We start from the raw sequence: 19,746 nt of genomic DNA on the forward strand, positions 1-19,746 counted from the left end.
AGCAACTTAAGAGCTTCTTTTCCCATTCACACAATATTTCATCATAAATGGTGAAATTGTAGAGCTAGCTTTCTGCTATCAGAAAGTTTGGTGGTTTTCAGCCTGAAGAGCCCTCAAACAGCATGGGCAATTACTGATAGCAAGCTTCTAATAGTAGTAGCTATAAAAGGCTACCAGCAGTAAAAACAAATGCCCTAGATATTAGCAGTTCCAACCACCTAAAGCAAAAAAAAATCACTAATAAAAATCAGACATGTATAAGCTCTGTTGCAGTAATAGTGGCTAGTTTTGTGTAAAACAGGTACCCTGATTTTTCCTGCTGGTTCTCTTAGACATAGTCCCTTTATTCAAAGAAACCAAAGCCCAAATAACTTTATCTGCAACCCCCTGCAGATGCCGTTAATTACCACATGGAGCGCATTCACAGGAGCCTGCCCTGTTATTAGGTTACATCTTCTTCAAATGAACAGGCTATACTTCTGACCACAGCACTTCAGGATACAGAATTCATTCAAAAGCTTTATAAGTTTCATTTTTTTTTTATTTCCTTCATTTGCTACTTTAATTAAAATTTCAGTTTCAGCGAAAAGCTTTGAAAAATTAATCTCAAACGCTAATTTAGCGACACATCTTTTCTCTATTTCCTTACTCCTAAGGACGAAATACCCCAAAAAGCAGAGCTAGGGGATTCTTCACTTATTCCATTATTATTCAGCCTGCAAAAACTGGTTTTGTACATGTGAAAATTAATTCTGTTAGGCTCTGAAAGACAATCAGTGGCCTTAACCTTTCTACAGGTACATCCAGAATACAGATTCCGTGTTAGGTCTCATACTACCCTTCCCACTAAAAACTGAGCAACTTATTTATTTATTAAATGAAATGGAAATGAAAGGAACAAAATTTGCATTTATATAACACCTTTCATCTGCTGAAGATATCAAAGCACTTTACAAACACTGCACAGAAATCATTTCACAACAGATGAAGAGGAAGCACCTCTGGACTGGAAAGCGGAAGCCATTCCAGCCCAGAATCAGCAATTCAGATAGCTCAGCAACTTCTCTTCTTCTGACATATCAAGATTATTTGGATTTATCCAACAATGGGATCAAATTCACCTCCTGGATGTACTGGAAAGGATTCTTTATCATCTGCACTATACTTTTACATGAGAATAGTGTTTGGAAAGGAAGGAACAAGTCAGGTTTATTTTGCTCACTCTGCGGTGCTTGGCAGATATGAATTAATCTTGCTGGGTAAAAGGGGTCTTCTGCCACCTCCCCAGCTTCTGACTGATGGCAAAGGCAGGGTGCAGGCAGCCCGAGGACTTGGGGTGCTCACTGCTGCCAGGGGACAGAGCTAAAAAACGTGACCAAAGCCATCCCTGCCTCCATCTGTCTGCTCAGCCCGGTCCTACAACTGACTGCCAAGCCTTCAAAGAACCCATTTAAAGTCTTTTTTATTCAGAGCTGGGGCATTTGTCAGAAAAGACAAACAGAAGGCCACAAAGTGAAGAGAAGTGTTTTCACAGCTTTGACACAATTAATAATCAATCACAGCCAAGTTGCCTGACAGGTCATTTCTACCTTTTGATTGGAAGCCAATAATTTAAATTGTCTCCTGGGTCACATCAGTCTGTTCCATCACATTTAATGACAAGTTAAATGACTCGTCTTCTAGTCAGCTTCTCCTAGCGTAAAATTTCAAACTATTTTATGCCTCTGTGCAGCTCCTGAACAGCAAGACAAATGAAACGCTTGATGTTGGGACAGTTGATGCCCGAGACATCTGCTTCTTCCATTTCCCTAGTAATTGAAAGCTAGCCAAATAAAATAATTTATTAAGCCATGAATAAACTCAGGATGCAAGCTCAATTTGTGCCCATTATTGCATTTGGCGTATCATGTTCATTTAAAAGAATCTGACACACTAAATCAGATCGTCCAATCTAGCAATACCAGTAATTGCTTCGCTGGCATGCCCATTAAGGTTCTGCAATGGTTTTTAAAAGGTCCGCCCTGTGCATGGATAAACTGCTCACCGGTATTAGCCACGCTTAGAGCAGTCTTCCTCGGGTTTTGTTTTTTTTTCCTACAGTGGTATTTAACACTCATATAATCAGGGAGCATACTGCAACTACAGCCTGTGACTGAAACAAAGCCCTTCTGGCAAGGAAAGGGAACCACAGAAAGGAACTTTCAGGATGTATGACTTAAAACAAAAGCCTGTGTGACACTGACATAACACTATCCATCAGACAGAAAAAGCTACCAGGAAAATGTAGTCCACCTTAAAAACCTAGTGTAACATCTGCCCAAGAGAACATTCAAGACAGCACAGCCAGCAGCAAACGTGCAGAACAGGAACAGAATGACAGCAGCGATGGGAAAGGATGTAAGAAGTGGTGAGAGAGAAGGGCCAAATATACCAAATCAAAGCCCAAAATACAAACAACTGGAGAAGTATCACAGAGTGAAAAAGAGTGAAATACCAGCCCCTAAACCATCACTATTTCAATATACACGTTTCACTAATACTTCTAAGACTTTTTTCACATTATTTTTATGGACCATACAAGAAACAATGTGTGGTTCCTCCACCAGTCCTGCTGTAACAGTGACCCCGTTTCCAAGGCTATTTGGACATCAGCGACAATTATTTGAACACCACAGTGCTATTTTGCTATGTGTTCAAGAGGAAAAGCATTCAAAATGTTATGCAACTTGACCCAAAGAGGTTTCCCTGAATTTCTCTTCTTAAAGTCATTTACTTTTCTCTTCAAATCTAAACCAGATCTTGCCTACCAATTCCCTGCATCTACTGAGGTCTGCTACCTTGAAATCAATAGTTTGTCTTGCTCCTGTGCTAGATTTTCATCCTCCTGTTTTCCACAATGCAACCAGTACTGGCGAGGAGATATTGCTAATACTTCCCCTTTCAGTACGCCTGGGGGGATCTGAAAACTGATCTGACACATGAGAAAATACCTGCTTGACAAAAGATAACGTCACATCCATACATATTGACCCCTTCACTATAACAAGCTGAAAACCCTACAGAAATATATTGCAGGGACTTGTTTGAGAGGGATGAGTTATTAGCCACCTCCACGGTACAGGCAGATGTCCCACAGTTCCGTACCTGGTCATTTCTTTGTTAGGAATAAGAAAAGGCTGCAGGGGGAAGCAACAGACTAAATGAGAAATATTGACCATGCAAACAGATGGAAGAGAAAGGGTATTGAGGGAGACAGCAAACAGAAAAAGATTAAGTGATGCCAGAAGCAATCGCTGTTGGGGAATACGGAGCAAGAAGGAGAACGCCGATAATGCAGCGTGGATATTCGGGAGGAACAAGTCAGGCTGCAGGACAGCACACCGTGCCTGCAAAATCCAGGGGGGGAGCTCACAAACTCTGAGCGTAAAAACTTAGCCAAATAAGAACAACAAAGAAACATTAAATGTGAAGGATGTCGGTCAGCACAACGCAGAGCAAAGCTGCTGACAGACCCCCGCGGCAGATGAGAGGGAACCACAGCAGGTTGGGCTTCCTCCTCGGGGGCTCAGCTCCTGCTTTGCTCTGAGAGCAGCAGGGCACGGGACGGAGCTCCTGAAGCTTTTAACTCCGAAGTTAGGAATAACACAGAAGGACTGCCTACCCCAGCTCTGTACAAGTTTCCTTTATAAGGCACCAGGTGCAAAGGAATATCGGGATCTGGTGAGCCCGGGGAAGGAGGGAGAGACAAAAGGCAGAAGCAGGGAGCTGCACAAAGGAACATTTCTTCATCCCAGCCCTCTACTTCGCTTCCCTCTTCCAAAAGGGTTACAAGCACCTTTTTTTTTTTTTTTTTTTTTTTTTTAGGAAAGCTCCCAGAAGCCATCTGTTCCTATAAAAACACTTACAAAGCTGCTGCAGAAAGCCGCTCTTCACCCCCAGAGAACCCTTTAACACCTGCGCTACACCACCCACCAGAAACCTCTTCAGGCTTCACGCAAGGAGTTCAAAACCCCCAATTCTGCCCCAATTCGCCTCTTCCCGTGCCTCCACCCCCCCTCCCCCCTCCGGGCCGGGCCGGGCCGCAGCCCCCCCGGCGCCCACCTCCCTCCAGCGCAGCTGCCTCAGGCTGATCTTCAGCGCCTCCAGCGACGTTTTGGCCTTGGAGCTGTCCACCGTGACGCGGGGCGGCCGCCGCCCGCCTCGGCCTCGGCCCCCGCCCGCCTCAGCCCCGCGCCGGCCCGAGGCCCGCCCGCGGCACGGCCCCGCTGCCTCCCGCTCCTCCTCCACCTCCTCTCTCCGGGAGGGCAGAGCCGGGGACCCCGGGGCCTCCGCCGCCTCCCGGGCCGAGGCGCAGCCCCCCGGAGCGGTCCCGGTGCCGGCCGCCTCCATCCCTCCCCGCCGCCGCCTCAGCCCGGCCCTGGGCCCCGGCCCGCCCCCGCGCGTTGCCATGGCGACGCCGACGCCCGGGCGGGTGGGGCTGAGGACGGAGCGCGCGAGGGGCCAGCCGTCACGACGCCGTCATGACGCCGCCGCGGCCATGTTGGGAGCGGGCAGGGGGCCGCCCGCCCTTGCCGGGGAGGCCATTTCGGAAAGGGGCGGGGCGCGGCGGCCATGTTGGAAGCGGGCGGCCCAGCCCCTCAGCCGCCCCCTGTCAGCCCTGGGGCTGGGGGGGGTGACACATCCGTGTCCCTGTCAGTGCGGGCAGGCGGTGCCCAAATCCCCTCACACCGAGATAAATCAGGGATTTTGTGCTGTGGGCTGCCTCTGGGCCTCGGCCCCAGTCCCTTGTCCAGTAACACCCAGCTTGCTGCCCTGGCCACTGTGTGATTAAACAGTTTCTGTGTCTGCCCTTAAATAGTCCATGTATCTACCCTTAAATAGTGTCTGTACCTACCCGAATTGTTTGCGCTGAAAGCCTCCTGCAGGAGCTGCTCGGGAGGTGTACAGCTGGCAGACCCGCACTGGGCCTGTTGCTTGGGGCCACACTGCCTGAACGGCTCTGCAGCCCCAAATCCGCAGGGTTTGTACTGAAAACACCGCCCAGGGCTCCTGCGCTCAGTGCTGCACCTCGGCTGAGCACCGCGCTTCTGGAGTCACTAAAGAGCAGTATCTGTACTTAAACACGCTCCTACGCTGCTGGAGGGAATCAAAAGCACAGCAAGAAAACGCAAAAACCATTTGTCTTTTATAGTGTCCATAGCTAACAATCTTACGTGCGGTTATATGAAGCCCCCACAATATTAATTTATGAGACGCGATGCATTTGAGGTCACACGAGTGACCTGCCCGGTGTCCCAAAGGACAGCAAAAATAGAGATGGGAAATGCCAAAAGCAGGACGGGCCGAGGAGGCTGCCTGGGGCCGGCTCGGGCAGGAGGTGGCGCTGCGCCCCCTGAAATGGGGCTGGAGGGGGGCAGAGCCGGGAATCACCTGGATTGTGCGAAATTGCTGTCCTTAGGCTCGTTTTCTCGATCTGTAGAAGGGGCAGGACCGAAACAGGATGTCAGGGGGGGGAAAATCACTTAAACGAAAGCAAAATTTAAATAAATGCAGCAGAATTTGGGACTTTCCGTTAGCTGTGAGTTAAAATTAAAAAGTCACGTCAGGAAGATTAAGATCCCGAGCCGGGAACTCAAAAGACCAGGGTGAGACATGCACATATCTTCTACCTGCTACACCAGGTTTAGAAACATCTGGATTAATGTCTCGCTCTCATCTCATGCTTCCTGGTATTTTACAGAAATCAAGGCACAGCGTGTCACTACCTGTCACTGGACATGCGGACCCTTTATCCATAAATCATCAGCAGTTTACAAAGAAGAAAATTTGTTCACCCAGATTCTCTCTAATTTCAACAGCCAACTAGACCGTCACCTGCAAACAGTGCCTGCGTTTTTTCAATGCCTCACCTATCTTCTGCCATTCACCCTTATAGGCGAAGACACTAATTAATTAATTATTTACAACATTGTGCCTTACAATGTGACGTGACCAGGAAAGTGAGATCACATAGCTCACTCTTGTTTGCTATTAAATGTGCATTTTTTTATAGCTGTGACAATTCATAACTGAAAAGTTGGGAGCATTTCACTGAGCCAACAGGAGCTCGGTGGGGCTATAACTTGAGCAGCGATGTTCTGTCTGGGGATTGCCTTTTCTGCATGTTTCAAAAAACTGTGTAAGGGCACATCCTGGCTGTCTCACCAACCACCACCAGATGGGAGCAGCTATTGGTGTCTGCCAACAGGAGTGTGATTTAAAGTGGTGACCTGACTTGGGCTGCCTCTGATTTTACTGCCAGGCCCCTGGATGAACACTTTTTAAAGCGTATTTTAGAGATTTATCATCACCAGTATCAGCAGTGTTGAAGAAAAGCCAGGGAAATAGTTCAGATGGGTCAAGGCACTATGAGATTTCAGAGCACGGGAAATCCCAAACTAAATGATTGCAAAGGAAAAATATTTGTGTATCTAATTATTACATATCCACATTTCTTATAGCCTAATAAGGTACTAGTGCTTTCTCTACCAGAGCAGCTGTAATACATCAGATACCTGGTTTGCAGTGTGTAGTATGGATAAAACCTTCATTTCATGTTGAGATAAATAGGGATGGTCTGCAGTGTACAGCATGAAGTCTGACTGTGCGTGATACTCGGGTACTGCAAGGTAGGGGAGTAAAGTATAGGTTGAGTAGTAATGAGCTAGCAAGGTAATTCAGAGGGAGAGTGTATCCTGCTGAAAATTGCAAACTGGATCTACCAGCAAGAGGACTCTTCGTTCATTTGCAGGGATATTCTCACTGAAAGCCTAATTTTGAATATTACACTTTCCAAGTCAGTAAATTGAGCAGTATGGGCTTCTCTCCATGACAATGTCGATCCAAGCACCTCTCGAACTGGAGATGAACCATACTGCCTACCTGTGGCATACCAAACTCATGAATCACACATGGGCGCACACTAAGCTTATGAGTTTAATAGGTCACAATGGTTTTCTTAAATGGTGAATTTGAGTTCTAGTAAGCTCTTTTGTTGTGAGTCTGGATCAAAATTTCTAGTGTTTCTCTAGCATTGTAAGAACAATAAATGTATTTCTTCTCTATTTATTTTTTTTTAAGACAGCCCGGGGAAGTAAAACATTGTGGCGCATAATGTGTAAAATGAACATACAATCTTTTTAAAATATCATATAAAACTGGGCTCCTTCCCGTCACAAAGTAAGAATTACTTGAAGAAATACTCTGGCAAACTGTTTTGAAAAATAATACATTCTTCAAGCTCCTGTATAAAAATAAGTTACTAATTGAGAACTATCCATCCGTTTATGAAGTTTATAGTTCCTTTTGCAATAATGGTGAATATCTTCTGTCAGTTGTGCTTTTGCAAATCAACAGGAAAGCAATGTTTTATAAAATGAAATGTCAGAAGAAAACATAACTAGTAAACAGACTTGGAAAACGTCGGTGTTGTTATTATGCTTCTCAGACTGGGTTTAAATTTGTTTACATCAGCCTATGCTTCCAATATTTATGTTAGACCACTGCAGATTTGTGGTTGACCTACATATGCAAACAAAACATTTGCTGCATATTTGGGGAGGGGGGATTTGCATGACAGAAGATGATGAAAATATGCATAATTATAGATGACATTTTTCATTCCCGAATCCTGCTGCACCGAACTTTGGAACTGGCCATGCATGAAAGAGGCTTGCAATTCTAATGGGCAGATTTCCTGGCTATGCTACAAAGCTGAACCGTGAAGACCTTAAGCTTCTGTTTCTTCTTGAGAGACACAAATCTGCTATAATCATCTAACGAAGCAGACCCTGTACTTGCAGAGAACACATGACGCTGACTGAGGAGGACTGAAAGAACGACGCTGGGGTAGCCTGTTCCACATGTCACTTTTGAGTTCACATCATATGGCACCCTCAGAGACTCACTGAAAGATTTTGCTTGTGATATTTTCCTTGTTTTCTTCAAATCCTTGATACGGCAGAGAGTAACATCACACAATTTCAGCTAACAGTACCTTGCCTCCATATTTCACCACACAGCACCATTTATAGGATGTGGTTGCTGCCTCCAGGCTTAACTGGTTAAACAAAGATTTTACTTTATCACCTAGTGATCACAGAGAGTTATCTGATGTAGGAGTAACTGCAGGACAAAATATGTTTCTGAATAACCTTTTCCTACCATTTTATCCACCTTTATTTTGATAATTTACTTATACAAAAAAGTTAAGCAGGTATTCTGATTTGTTCCCAATGTTTATGTTAAACTGAAGGTCCAGACCAATTCATTTAAATGAAGGTTGGGCATCTGCATTGTTTGGAATAGAGTTCTCTACCTTCCTTTGCTTCCAGATCTTCTTTTCCACTAGAGGAGAGGGCATCTTCTGAGAACAGAGGGAAAAACACATACAAAACCCTCTGACCTCACAGTAGCTTTGTAAGACAACATTTCATGGCCTTGGAGAACTCCCGACATGCTGTTCCCCTTAAGTCTCTGTCTTAACTTTTGATCAGTGTTTTACGATATCAAGAAAAGCCAACAAGCCTTGCTGTGTGGTAATGCTGTTTAATTTTGCTTCCCTTGAGTAAAGAAGTGACTGTGAAGGAAGTAGAACACATCTGAAATTTTAGAAATCCAAAAGCAACATACATTTTTTGCTTCCACTAGCAGAGCATGTTGTTCCTGTAATAGCCTGTCCTCCCTTGCCTCCACATCAGCTCATCCTGCTCTGTAGATGGAGGGGACAGAAGCTGGTTGTTAGCATTACGTACAGAAATAAGTCCATTTGATCTTAATCTATTAAATTTTACTGCAATAAATGCTGATTCTCAGTAACTATAAATTGGGCATACTTTGCTTCATTCTGTCCCTTTATTAAATGTAAGCAGCGTTTTTCTGTATTCAAGAGAATACACATCTGCTGAAGATTGGCAAGTGAATTCAGCTGCTTTATCTCACACGGCTGTCCACTGGCACACTGAAAGTCTGCTACCATGAAAGTACATTGGAGATTTGCTGTAAAAATTGCAGCAGAACAAGTATTAATAATGCTAATAAAAATGACATGACAAAACCACATCCGCTAAGATAGCAAACTTGTAGAGATCTCTCAGATCTTAGGAGCATGATATGGATGTGATTTCCCATAAAGGAGGTTTTATCGGCTGTTACTGGATGTCGGTGCGGTTGTTCTTGCTATGTCACATCTTATTTATCATTTAAAATCTTTGCAGTTCTGCAGAGCAGAAATAAGTGCTTAAAATGGTTAGCAGAAGGGAGGAATATTTCTTGGCATCAAAACCAAATCTCCTGCGGAAAGTGTGCAGTGTATCTGCAACTTCCCTATCTGAATTGTGAAAGTGGGTTTTGGAAGAAACCTGACAGCATCGGATGGGAGCAACAGCTACCTTCCATGCAAATCAACCGAAGAAACAGTTAAAGGACATGCTATAAATACCCTCTACCTGATTTACATCTCATTCAAGGTCTCTTCAAATTAGGAAACTATAAACAAAGAGAGATTTCCATTTGGAGTGAATGTCGATGCAAAGACTGAAACGTGCATGTGTAAGAGAAAGAGAAGGAAAGAAACCTTGGTAGCTGTGCCTGAAAAAGAAAGCTGATACAAACCTGCTCTCCGCAAGAACACTTGAAGCTATGAGCCAAGAAGCTGTCTTTGGTGCTTAACTCCCACCGTGTTCAGAGAAATGGGACTTTCTAAGTGTGCTTTGCACATCAAAGGAATAACTAGCTCAGTACCTCCATCTGATGCAAACACCCACTATGAAGTTTGGCTAACCGCTCACATCAAGAAAGGGTAATGCTTGTAAGGATTTGTTTATACCAAATCTGTGATGATATACGGTGTAACAGTTTAATTCCACATATTTGCCCAGGTTTATTATCCAGAAGGAAAGACAGCTTTTCTTACCTGCAGTGGAGTCAGAGAATTTTCTTTGCCCAACAAAGAAACAGAAAACTAATGGCTTCGTAAGTTTAGCAGCCTTCAGACTCAATTCTCAAACACAGATCCAAACCATTAACCTTAGAAGAGCTAAGCCCTATGAAGAGTTCATGGAAGTTAATGAACACGGAATATTAAACAACTCCATTCAATTGTGATATAACAGTCTGGCACTGCAAGCTTTATTAAATCACAATTGCCTTATTTTTCCCAGGATTCCTGTGAAATGTTCCCGTCCCCCTACCCAAAGGATTTTATAATCTGCAGGATACTGGAGAGCATCAGAACTGAAATAAAAAGCCCATTCTTGTTATTTCATCCTGTCTACCAGATTAAAAGATTTGACTCTCCCAAGCAAAGTCCACATGCTCCCACTCACATGGGAACGCTCTTGTGTCAATGGGAGGGAAATGAGGAGGAGCTTTCAGCTGCTCAGCACCGTGACAGGTTCGTGCATGCCTCAGTTAAAATGCAGTATTGCAGAATCAATGTAGAGACTCGCTAGCAGTGGCTGTGTTAGGCTTTCTTCTCTTACTGGGTGAGCTTCAGTGGCGTTAGCATCAAAGGAAGCACAAGCACAGGCTGTGCCCAGATGACTGAGTGGCATCTCCTACTCTTAGGGCTTAGAAGAACCAAGGACTGCACTTTGCTCCATCACTCCAAGGCCATTTCCACACAAAATCTAGGTTTTTCATTCTGGTCAACAGATATTTTTTTATATCAGTATTTCTACAAGATAAGTGCCATGGAAGATTCTAAGCAGGCAAAATCAACAGATAGCTAAACCAATGACTCTGCAAGTGAGATGTGTATCTAGGCTGATTTTGAGTTATGCTGAATGAAAGAGTGTGTGTGTATATTAAAAAGAAAGGAAATGTAACACTGTAACTTTGAAATTAAAAAAAAAAAAAAAAAAGCCTGTCTGGAAACAGAAAAACAGCACAGACGCTGACCACAGAACTCATCCCAGCACTACATCCGCAGTTCCAGAATGAGCTGCTAATACCACAAAGTACTGGAACATGTAGGCTCACAGTCAGTGAACCAACATTAATTTCTTGGACTTTTTCTCGCTCTCTTAATTGTAAGTTTCTGGATTTTTGGCTCCTGTCCATCTCCCTTCTGACTTACAAGTCTCCAGAGATGCCAAGAAACTCAAGATGATTACTCTCATGAGCTGGAGACAGGGAATAGTGCACTGTCTGCCTGTGGCCAAAATTTTCTCTCTTGCTAATGTTAAAGCCACACAAAAGGTGGTGTCCAGCAATGCCCAAGCATCCAGCTGGGTGGATATTTGTATGAAAGTTATAACTGATCGCTCAGAAATTAATTCTGAGGAAGCCAAATGAAATCAGCCGGAGCAGATATAAGCCCCATCCCCTTGGGTTCTACACAGTTGACATTTCTGATTGTTCCTGTAAATGACAGAGTGCGGCTGTACTAACAGCTGGCAGCCAAATCCTGGGTCCTGCCACCAAGCCGTGCACGGCTCCGCACCCGTCCGTACCTGTGCTGATGCCTGCTGAGATCCAGCTGCTCGGGCACGTCGGGCATCCCAGGGCAGCATCCATGGGGGCTCTCCTGTGTGCTGGCAGAGCTGCACCACGAAGGCAAAGCTGGGAAGGAAAGAGCAGCCTAAGAGCACAGCAAAAGCCCCAAATCCCAGCAGTGTATTGAGTCGGTCATTGGGCATCAACCGTGCAGGCTTCGAGCAGAGGGCACATGTTAATTGCTAACGAAGCTACATCACGTTAAAATGGGACGTGTGTAATTGTTGTAGCCTACCGTTTGTGCACAGAAGTTGCAGCGAGAGCCTAGCTCGTTCTGCACAAAGTCTTTTTCAGAATTTCCAACAAAGGGCGTGCAGCAGGTGCTGCCGAAATTATACAGCGTGACTTAAACTGTCAAAAAAATAGAAAAAAAAAGGCAAACAATTCAACCGGGACGGGCCTGCATCCTTAACCCTTGTTCTCGCAGCACAGCTCCCAGCCCCGGCTCCGAGCCCAAGGCTGCAGACCGGGAGCCAGCCCCTGGGGCCGCTGTGTGGGGACGGGCGGGGCTTTTAGGCACAGGGGGCGCGGGGCAGCCCCCCCGGGGGGCACAAACCCATCCCGACAAAACCTCCAAACCCCAAGCGGCTCCTTGCGGCCTCCCCTTCCCCGAGCCGCCCGGGGCTCGCCCCGTACCCGCTCGGGGGGCGCCTCCACAGCGGGCGGGGGGGCCCCCCCCTCAACCCCGGTCCGGGTCCGGTGCCGACGGCCGCCGCCCCCCGCATCACATGAGGCAACTTCGGGCCAATGGCGCCGCGGCGGGGGCCGGGGCCCCGCTGGGTGCCCGCGGACGCTCATTCAAAACGCGGCCGGGCTCGGGGCTCCGCCACCGCCACCGCCGCCGCCTCCTTCCCCTCCTCATGCCCCGGCCGCCGCCCGGAGCCGCCGCGCAGCCGGGGGGCGCCGCCACCGCCTCCTCCTTCTCCTCCTCCAGCCGCGGGGCTCCGCGGGGCCGGGCGCCCCCCCCCCCAGCCATGTCCCCCCCTTCTCCTCCTCCTCCTCCCGCCGCGGCCTGAGGCGCCCTCCCCGCCACCGCCGCGATGCCGGTGAAGAACCGGTACAACCTGGTGGACGATGGCTGCGACTCCCGCGTCCCGCTGCACAACGAGGAGGCCTTCCAGCACGGCATCCACTTCCAGGCCAAGGTGAGCCGCGGCTCGGCACCGCTCCCCCCGCCGGAGCCCCCTCCCCACCCAAGGGACACCCAAGGGACACCCGGAGGCTCCCCGGGGTCCCCCCCCTGTGGTGCTGGGACCCGCACCGAGCGGTCCCGGGGGGGGTCGAGGCCGGGGTCTCGCCGTGCTCCCCCCACCCCGGAGCATCCCTGAGGTGCCCCCAGCTGGGTGCTGGGCCTGAGGGAAGCTGCTGATGAACTATGGAAGCTTTATGCTTAATATCACAAACAGGTTCTTTTATTTTTCCCATTTTTTTAAGCTGTTTTGGTGCTCACGAGCCTGATGTGCTTCATTTATGTGCTGAGGACCCACCCTGAGAGGGGCAGGTGCTGGCTGCACGCATCCTGGCTCTGTCCCCTCGCCGCGCAGGGTCCTGCTCCTGCCACGACGAGGTGACAGCTCCCGATCCCTCAGAGAGCTGCAGGCTGCTACCTGCTGCTGAGGAACACCTCGTCCCTCACCCCCTTCCTTGTCCCACCTGAGCTGACCCCTGCTTGAGCAGCTACACATGGGAGGGCTCCGTTTAAACGCACGCAGTCGTGGGGTATCAAGGAAATAGGGATAGCGTCAGAAAGTTCACGCTGATCATGAGAGATGGTCTGGCACTGCACCACCACCGAGTGAGCAACTCAGGGGAATTGGCATTCTGTGGGCAGCGCTGGGAATGGGTTTGTAATTCGCCTGGCAAGAGGAACTGCGTTTTGCTGGAGCAACTCTGGGGCTTTCTTCCCCTCTTTGCAGGTGGCCTAGCACAGATTAGAAATGGAATTCACGCCTGCTGTCTCCTGAGCTGGAAAGAAGGGGAATGTATTCAAATAAAGCTTTGGAACGTGGATTTTGTGCAGTCTGGTTTTCCTGCTAGAAGAGCTGCAAGATGTAAATGGGATGTGAGGATGAATCGGAACAGACAGTTGATCACATTTTAAAAACCTCTCTTCCTTGGGGAAGAAAAACAATTAATCTTTGTTTCTTTTTTTTAAATTAACAGTTGCTACACCACAAACTGTGCCGAGAACAAAAATCTGTATTTTTAAAAGATGTGAACAGGCTGTACCTTTAACTGAGTGCAATGGGCTTCGTAAGAGCGACAGCGTTAGGCACCCAGAGCTATTCAGAGAGCGGGTGGCTGCTGAAAGGCGTGTGGGTCTGAGCTGGGGTGTGCATTACCTTAGTAACGTGCTGGCTCCGTTCTGTTCTCGCCTGCCTCTCCCAATGAGGACACTGACTGTGGGCACACCACTCAGCTGCAGCTCAGCGTGACAAGGCTGCAGCAAGCAGCCAGGTGTCTTACACCAGGCCATCTCCCTGGCCACTCAGTCTCTAATCTCTGCATACCAAACCATATTGCTTGCCCTATAATCTTCGGGGACAAATGTCACAAGGTCAGAAACGGGAGCTGCATGTGGAAAGGTGGCTGCGTGCACAGGAGCACAGGCACCTCAGCTCTTCCAAAGCAGGGAGTTTGGGAGAATCTCGCGTGGCTCTGCTGTCACCAGTTCTCTTCCTGCCCCACCTGGGAATTCACCTTTGGCAGGGTGGCCTGTTCCTGTGCAGCTCTGCGCAGACAAAAGCCCATTGGGAGTAGCCATGACCACACTGATGGCCACCTCAGAGAACAAGATGCTTGCAAACAAACAGGCGCAGCTCTTGAGAGACACCGACATGCCCTTGCAGTGAGGGCAGAGGGAAATCCTGGCTCCTCTTTCCCTTCTCTGCTGCCCTCCAGCTCTCTGGCTGGAGTGGTTTGGCTCTCCTGCGGTTTACCAAAGGACACGCCTGAAGTTGCTGCTCTCAAAAATGCCATTTTGCAAAGGCATTTACAGAAACATCAAAAAGAACAGATGACCTTTCAGATTGCTTGCGGTATTTATTTCAAGGCAGATAAAAGACCAGTAAATACCGAGCCAGGAGAACTCATCTCTGAAAAGCTCTATTATGCAAAAGTTTTCAGGATAAAACCCCTTGCAAGCTGCAAGTGTTATAGCAGAGAAATTAACACTGAACTGTGTCAGTAACAGTGACAGCTCTGCAGCTGCTCTCAAGGAACTATTTGGTCTCTGTTCATAGCTGTTACCACATTAAGTGTTTGCAGGGTTCTCCTGACTAGGTGCCTCCTTTTTCCTCCCCCGTCACAGGGGAACAAGCTCCAAAAAAAACAGCAACTTGGAGCCAAACACAACTCATGAACCAAGCGCTCAAGATGGGGACTAAGCTTTGTCACCTGCCCTCTGTCCTGACAGACCCCCCTGGGAAAACGCCAGTGCCAAGCTCCTTGCTCAAGCCCCTGCTGTCGGATGAGGACACTTCTCCCCACACTGCTCAGCCTTGTGCTCAGGCAGCATCTCCCTGCCCTCTCCAGCACGCCCTGGACAACTGAAGCCTCTCCTCAGCACAGCACTGACACAGCACGAGAGAACAGGCTGCCAGCTTACAGAGAGCTGTAGGTGTTGGGGGCCTGGCGGCCACCCCCTGCCTCACCTTTCAGCCCCAGAGCAAGGGGTGCTGCTGCCCTGCTAGGACTCGATGCTCAGGCACAAATCCTGGGTGCCACGGGAAGCTGCTGTGGCATCAGTGTGGGCTCACCCAGCAGCTTGGTTGGGATTGCAGCCCCTGTAAGCTTAGTTAGGAGCAGCTGGTACAGGACACAGCTTGGAGCGTGTTTATGGGATTGCAGACAGGTGAACACGTCCAGCTAAGCAGCAGCAGTGTCCAGGGGGAAGATGGTCGCGACTGAGAAGCTAGCCCAGTTGTGAGCCTGTTCCAGCAGGGCTGGTTACCGCACATCCTGGTAACTCGTGCTTTTAGCTCCGAGTCCTTTAAAAGATGTGGAGAGGAACAACAAAGGATGGATGATCCCATTTTCAGACCCACGGGACTGTGATTTGATTCATGTAGAAATTGCTGTGCAAAGCATGGGCAAAGGCACAGCCAGAACCTGAATCCAGTCAGACTCACACCCAAAGCTAGGAGTTAGCATCTCCCTACCTTCGATAACACTATCTACAACGCACATCCCTACCATGCCCTGGGTTAAGAGTATCTAACCACGCAGGGACTGACCTGATGAGAGATGCTGTTTGTTCTGAAGATGCCTACACCATTAACTCGTGCATTGCTTCATGAACTCTCTCTCTGTTCTGTCTTTCAGTACATCGGTAGCTTGGATGTGCCCAGGCCCAGCAGTCGCGTGGAGATTGTGGCAGCCATGAGAAGGATTCGGGTAAGTTCAAAAGAGCTGAGTCTCGGGTGGAATAAAAGGTTACCTTCACTGGAGTGACGTGGTTGCAGTGCGCTGTTCCGCGTTTTCCTCCATCTCCCCTTTCCTATCTGGAGCTCAAATCTCAATCAGGATTGTAACTCACTTCTCTAGAAACTCCCAAGGCACATTAGGATAGACCTGTCCCCCTGTTCTTTGCAGAATGATCAGTTAGGAGAGCTCAGACATAAAACCCTAGCCTCTGCCGAGGAGGTATGGAGATTCTCCTTGAACCTAAGAGATTTATTTAGCCTGTTTTTTTTTGTACAAAAAGCAAAATGAACACAATCTGCTTCACAAAAGCACTCAAATTCACTGACAGTTCTAGGTACATTATGTTATTATATGCTGAAGTATCAGTGACCTGGCAGATGTTATGGATGTAAATCCCATTAGACAAGACTTTGTGGATTCTGCTGCTCACAGAATAACTCGCTGTTTTTTCCCTGTCCTTCAATACAGTTTCACAGTTCCTGTTTCTCATCATCACGTCTGCACTCTTCCTCTAGCCCTTTACTTTTCAGAACAGCCTGTGAATGGTCACCAGATTCAGCAATGATAAGCTTTGTGGCTAGCTTACATCTGCTTCATGTTCAAGTGCACCTACCCCAAAAGGCAGTGCAGCCGTCGTGCCTTGTATTGTGCGGGTCTTAACTCTGAGGTTGTTCCTTTGGCTCACATCAGCTGAAGCAGGTTTGAGAATCTTCCATTTAGAGCTTTGAAGGGATTATCCTATTCTCCACCCTTCCCCCTGCAGTGTTTAACCATCTATTTTTCATTTAGAGTACTGCTTTTTAAACTTAGCCTGCGACTGACTGAGGAGCTGATGTATTCATCTCCAGCCGGGCTCAGAAATGACATTCTGTGCCTGCTCAGGCTCTTAGCACAGCTCCTGCTCAGAACACGGTGCAGTCGCAATCTAAATTGCCCGGTTATTTATGGAGCAGGTGAACACCAACAGGAAGCAAAGGTGCGGAGTACTGGGCCAGTTCAGATACTGGTGCAGCTATTAATAAGTTTTGCTCTGAATCGATTTTTTGGCGTTTTGACAATGCACAGCAAAAGCGGCTTCTTATGATCTTTGAGCAGGTAACACCCTTGCAAGAAAAAGGTAATATTTTAAACCCAGTTTCCAGAAAGTGTTATGTTCTGTTTACACACCTGCTGTTGCCCCAGTGGCACCGTGTCTAGCTCTGAGTCGTGGCAATGCCATAACACGGTCAGGTGCTACGTGAGGCATGTAACAAGCCACTCTGCATTTCTGGATGCCATCAATTAATCCGATCGCACGATATTTTTAAAGTGGGCACCCTGTATTCTATACTGGATTTTTAATCTTGGGAGCCCTTTCCAAAAAGGGAGGGCTTCCCTTTTCATGCGCGTATTGTACAGCAGGATCTCATTCAGACGCTTCCTGGCTGCTGAGCGGAAGATGCTCCTCTATTGAAGATAGTTAATTGGCACTGATCCTTAATTAGAGCATAAAGAATGAACTGGGAGGTCTTTGAAGAGAGTTCTAGTGCATGGAGTACACAACCTAGGAACTGAGGGAAGATGGGGGTTATTTATGTAGCATTCATTTGCATGCAGCGGCCTTGTCTATACTAGAGTCTTTTCCCATGGGCTCTCGGCAGAACCAGTTACAACTGGGAGGAAACACTGGGAGAAGCTATTGGGGGAAACCAGTATTTTGCTACCACCTTATTGTGAGCGGTAGCGCCTGTTTGCTCTGCGAGAGCGAGCAGGGTCCTGCGGCCCTGCCAGGCCTTGGCGAGGGCACGTTCTGCTGCAGCTTTCATCCTTTGTGCGCCCCAGTGTTCAACTGGAATTCTCTGCTGGAGCGGAAGAGAAGAGACGCGCGGTACAAGCCCTAGCACAACATTGTTGGTGCTGCCTTGCGACACCACGGGAGGAGGCAGCACTGGGGCAGGCAGGGCTGGGAGCCAGCTGAGCACAGGGCAGCCCCTGGCACAGCCCGGCTGTTATTTGTGGCTTCTGCTGCTCTGAGAGGGGACCAGGGAGGAGGATGAGGAGTTAGAGTGCCTCTCTTTAGGGAGTCACCACCAAACTCCACAGAGCTGGTTACTCTAGTTACTCATTAGTAAACTAATACAAGCTCTGAAACTGCCTTCCTACTCCTAGGCCTGATTCTGGTCTCCACTCTGTGATTAAAAGCACTTGCCCCAGGGAAAAACCAAGAGCTACCTCGCGCTGAAAGTTGTCTGTACAGTGTGGGAAGAGAGAGAAGGAGGTAAGAGAAGCAGCAACTGGAGTTGCTAAGTCTACTCCTTGGCACCTTGCTGGCCTGTGTTTTGTACCAGGCTCTTTTGCCAGTTGCATATGAATTATGCCAGGGAGCCTGGGAGGAGTTCAGTGGCATTCTCCCTGCATCAGCAGAGCTGTCTGCTTGCAGAGTTCAGGACACGCAGCGTGCTGTGGGACGCTACTCCCAGAGAGCCTCAAATGACAAGCTTTAAGAGTAGCCTGCTGCAATCCTGATCTGTTCTTTTGCAGAAGGGATTTAAGATGCACTCTCATAGTAAAGCTTAAATCCGTATTTCTTACTGAATGGATGCTTGTGGATTGCTAGCAATACTCCATTAGTCACAGATTAGATTCCCATTTCATAACAGGCTGGAAAACCTTGTCTCGTCATGTTCTGTGCTTCCACTGAAGGGAATGCAAATGCAAGAGGTAGAACAGGGAAGTTGCTGTTCTTCGCTCCCCATTATGCAGAGCTAGACAACTTTAAGTTTGCTAATCCTCCCCGTGGCTTATTAGCTGCATACAGCTGCCATGTTATTATATGATTCTTTGAGTTCAAACTAATCCCTCTACCTCCTCCAAGACCTGGCAGGGGACGTGATGAAATTGGTTTGCTACTTGAATGAGCGCACTGTGCTCTGACAGGCACAGCAAGTTCCAGGTGCTGGTGAGGAGAGTCCAGCTCCTTGCGAGCACCCCGCGCTGCCAGGCACCCCACCGGCTGCTGCCCGAGGCCATGCAGCTCCGGGTGTCTGGCAGCACCCACTCGGCTCCTGCCCTCGGAGTCAGCACGCCAGCGCTGGCTTTCTGCTCGAGTGGATTCATCTGCAGATACTGAGCCTGCTCATCACTCTAGGAATTTATCTACAACACAAGATTTTTCTTCCTACAGCAGTTAAGTGGCAGCTAATATGACAAAGTGAAGTCCTTCCCAAGGGCCCAAATAGCACCGTGATTCAGTAGGGTCACCCTCTCCCTAGACACACTACTCCTGGCTGCCTTTTAGAAGACAATTAAACAGACAAGTCCTCCCTTTAGCCAGGTGAAGGCTCTCGCTGGTTAGGAGGAGATGTTGTTGAGCCCAGGCAACAACAAAACTACACCAGCAGCAGGAAGACTTTGCTGGCAATGCCTGTGGGTATGGCCCTGGGGGTACAGACGAGCTCTGTAAAACACAAAACATTTCTAAAGATCCTGAAGTTGCTTGGGAAATCTTGCCCTGGGAGACCAGGGAATAGATGGCTTGATGTGGAAGGTTAACATTGCAGCATCCCCTGCATCCTTTCCCCAGCTTCCAGAGCTAACACTGACCAGAGGGAAGTCAGCTGTGACCTGCCTGGAGCAGCGCTACCCTCAGTGAGCCCTGCAGACAGCCCGGCAGCCCTGGTGAAGTGCTGCTATTTTGGGAGGCGAGTTTCCAAGGACACTGTAGGAACAGTGCCCAAGCCCATCATCCCTACAGACAACCTCCTGCCAGCAGTTCCCCAAGTCGCTCCGTCTAATTACCTTTAGGGC

At 48.2% G+C, this 19,746-nt stretch overlaps 2 protein-coding genes and 1 long non-coding RNA gene across 4 annotated transcripts in view; 1 reads left to right on the forward strand and 2 right to left on the reverse strand.

Annotated features, from left to right (window-relative positions):
* TTLL11 (tubulin tyrosine ligase like 11) overlaps positions 1-4,464 on the reverse strand; it is a 47,677-nt gene extending 43,213 nt beyond the window's left edge. Inside the window, 1 exon segment of the mRNA XM_072025529.1 lies at positions 4,102-4,464. Within this exon segment, the coding sequence (XP_071881630.1) occupies positions 4,102-4,449 (348 nt within the window). The 5' untranslated portion in view covers positions 4,450-4,464.
* Positions 4,465-6,098: 1,634 nt separating this feature from the next.
* On the reverse strand, positions 6,099-12,339 carry LOC119718724 (uncharacterized). The gene is made up of 4 exons (XR_011804051.1): positions 12,172-12,339; positions 11,771-11,886; positions 11,493-11,601; positions 6,099-8,404 (listed from the first exon to the last, which is right to left on the reverse strand). It is a non-coding gene; the product is annotated as an uncharacterized lncRNA (long non-coding RNA).
* A 42-nt stretch (positions 12,340-12,381) lies between these two features.
* The window catches only part of LOC101799268 (carboxyl-terminal PDZ ligand of neuronal nitric oxide synthase protein), a 30,297-nt gene continuing 22,932 nt past the window's right edge, over positions 12,382-19,746 (forward strand). Inside the window, exons 1-2 of one of the 2 annotated variants that reach the window (XM_072025530.1) lie at positions 12,382-12,680; positions 15,859-15,930. In XM_072025530.1, the coding sequence (XP_071881631.1) occupies positions 12,576-12,680; positions 15,859-15,930 (177 nt within the window). In that variant the 5' untranslated portion in view covers positions 12,382-12,575. Of the gene's footprint in view, positions 12,681-14,875; positions 15,151-15,858; positions 15,931-19,746 lie in introns of those variants that run through there. The other variant, XM_072025531.1, reaches the window with a different exon arrangement.

Source organism: Anas platyrhynchos, chromosome 18, assembly GCF_047663525.1.
Source record: "Anas platyrhynchos isolate ZD024472 breed Pekin duck chromosome 18, IASCAAS_PekinDuck_T2T, whole genome shotgun sequence".
Taxonomy (NCBI): domain Eukaryota; kingdom Metazoa; phylum Chordata; class Aves; order Anseriformes; family Anatidae; genus Anas; species Anas platyrhynchos.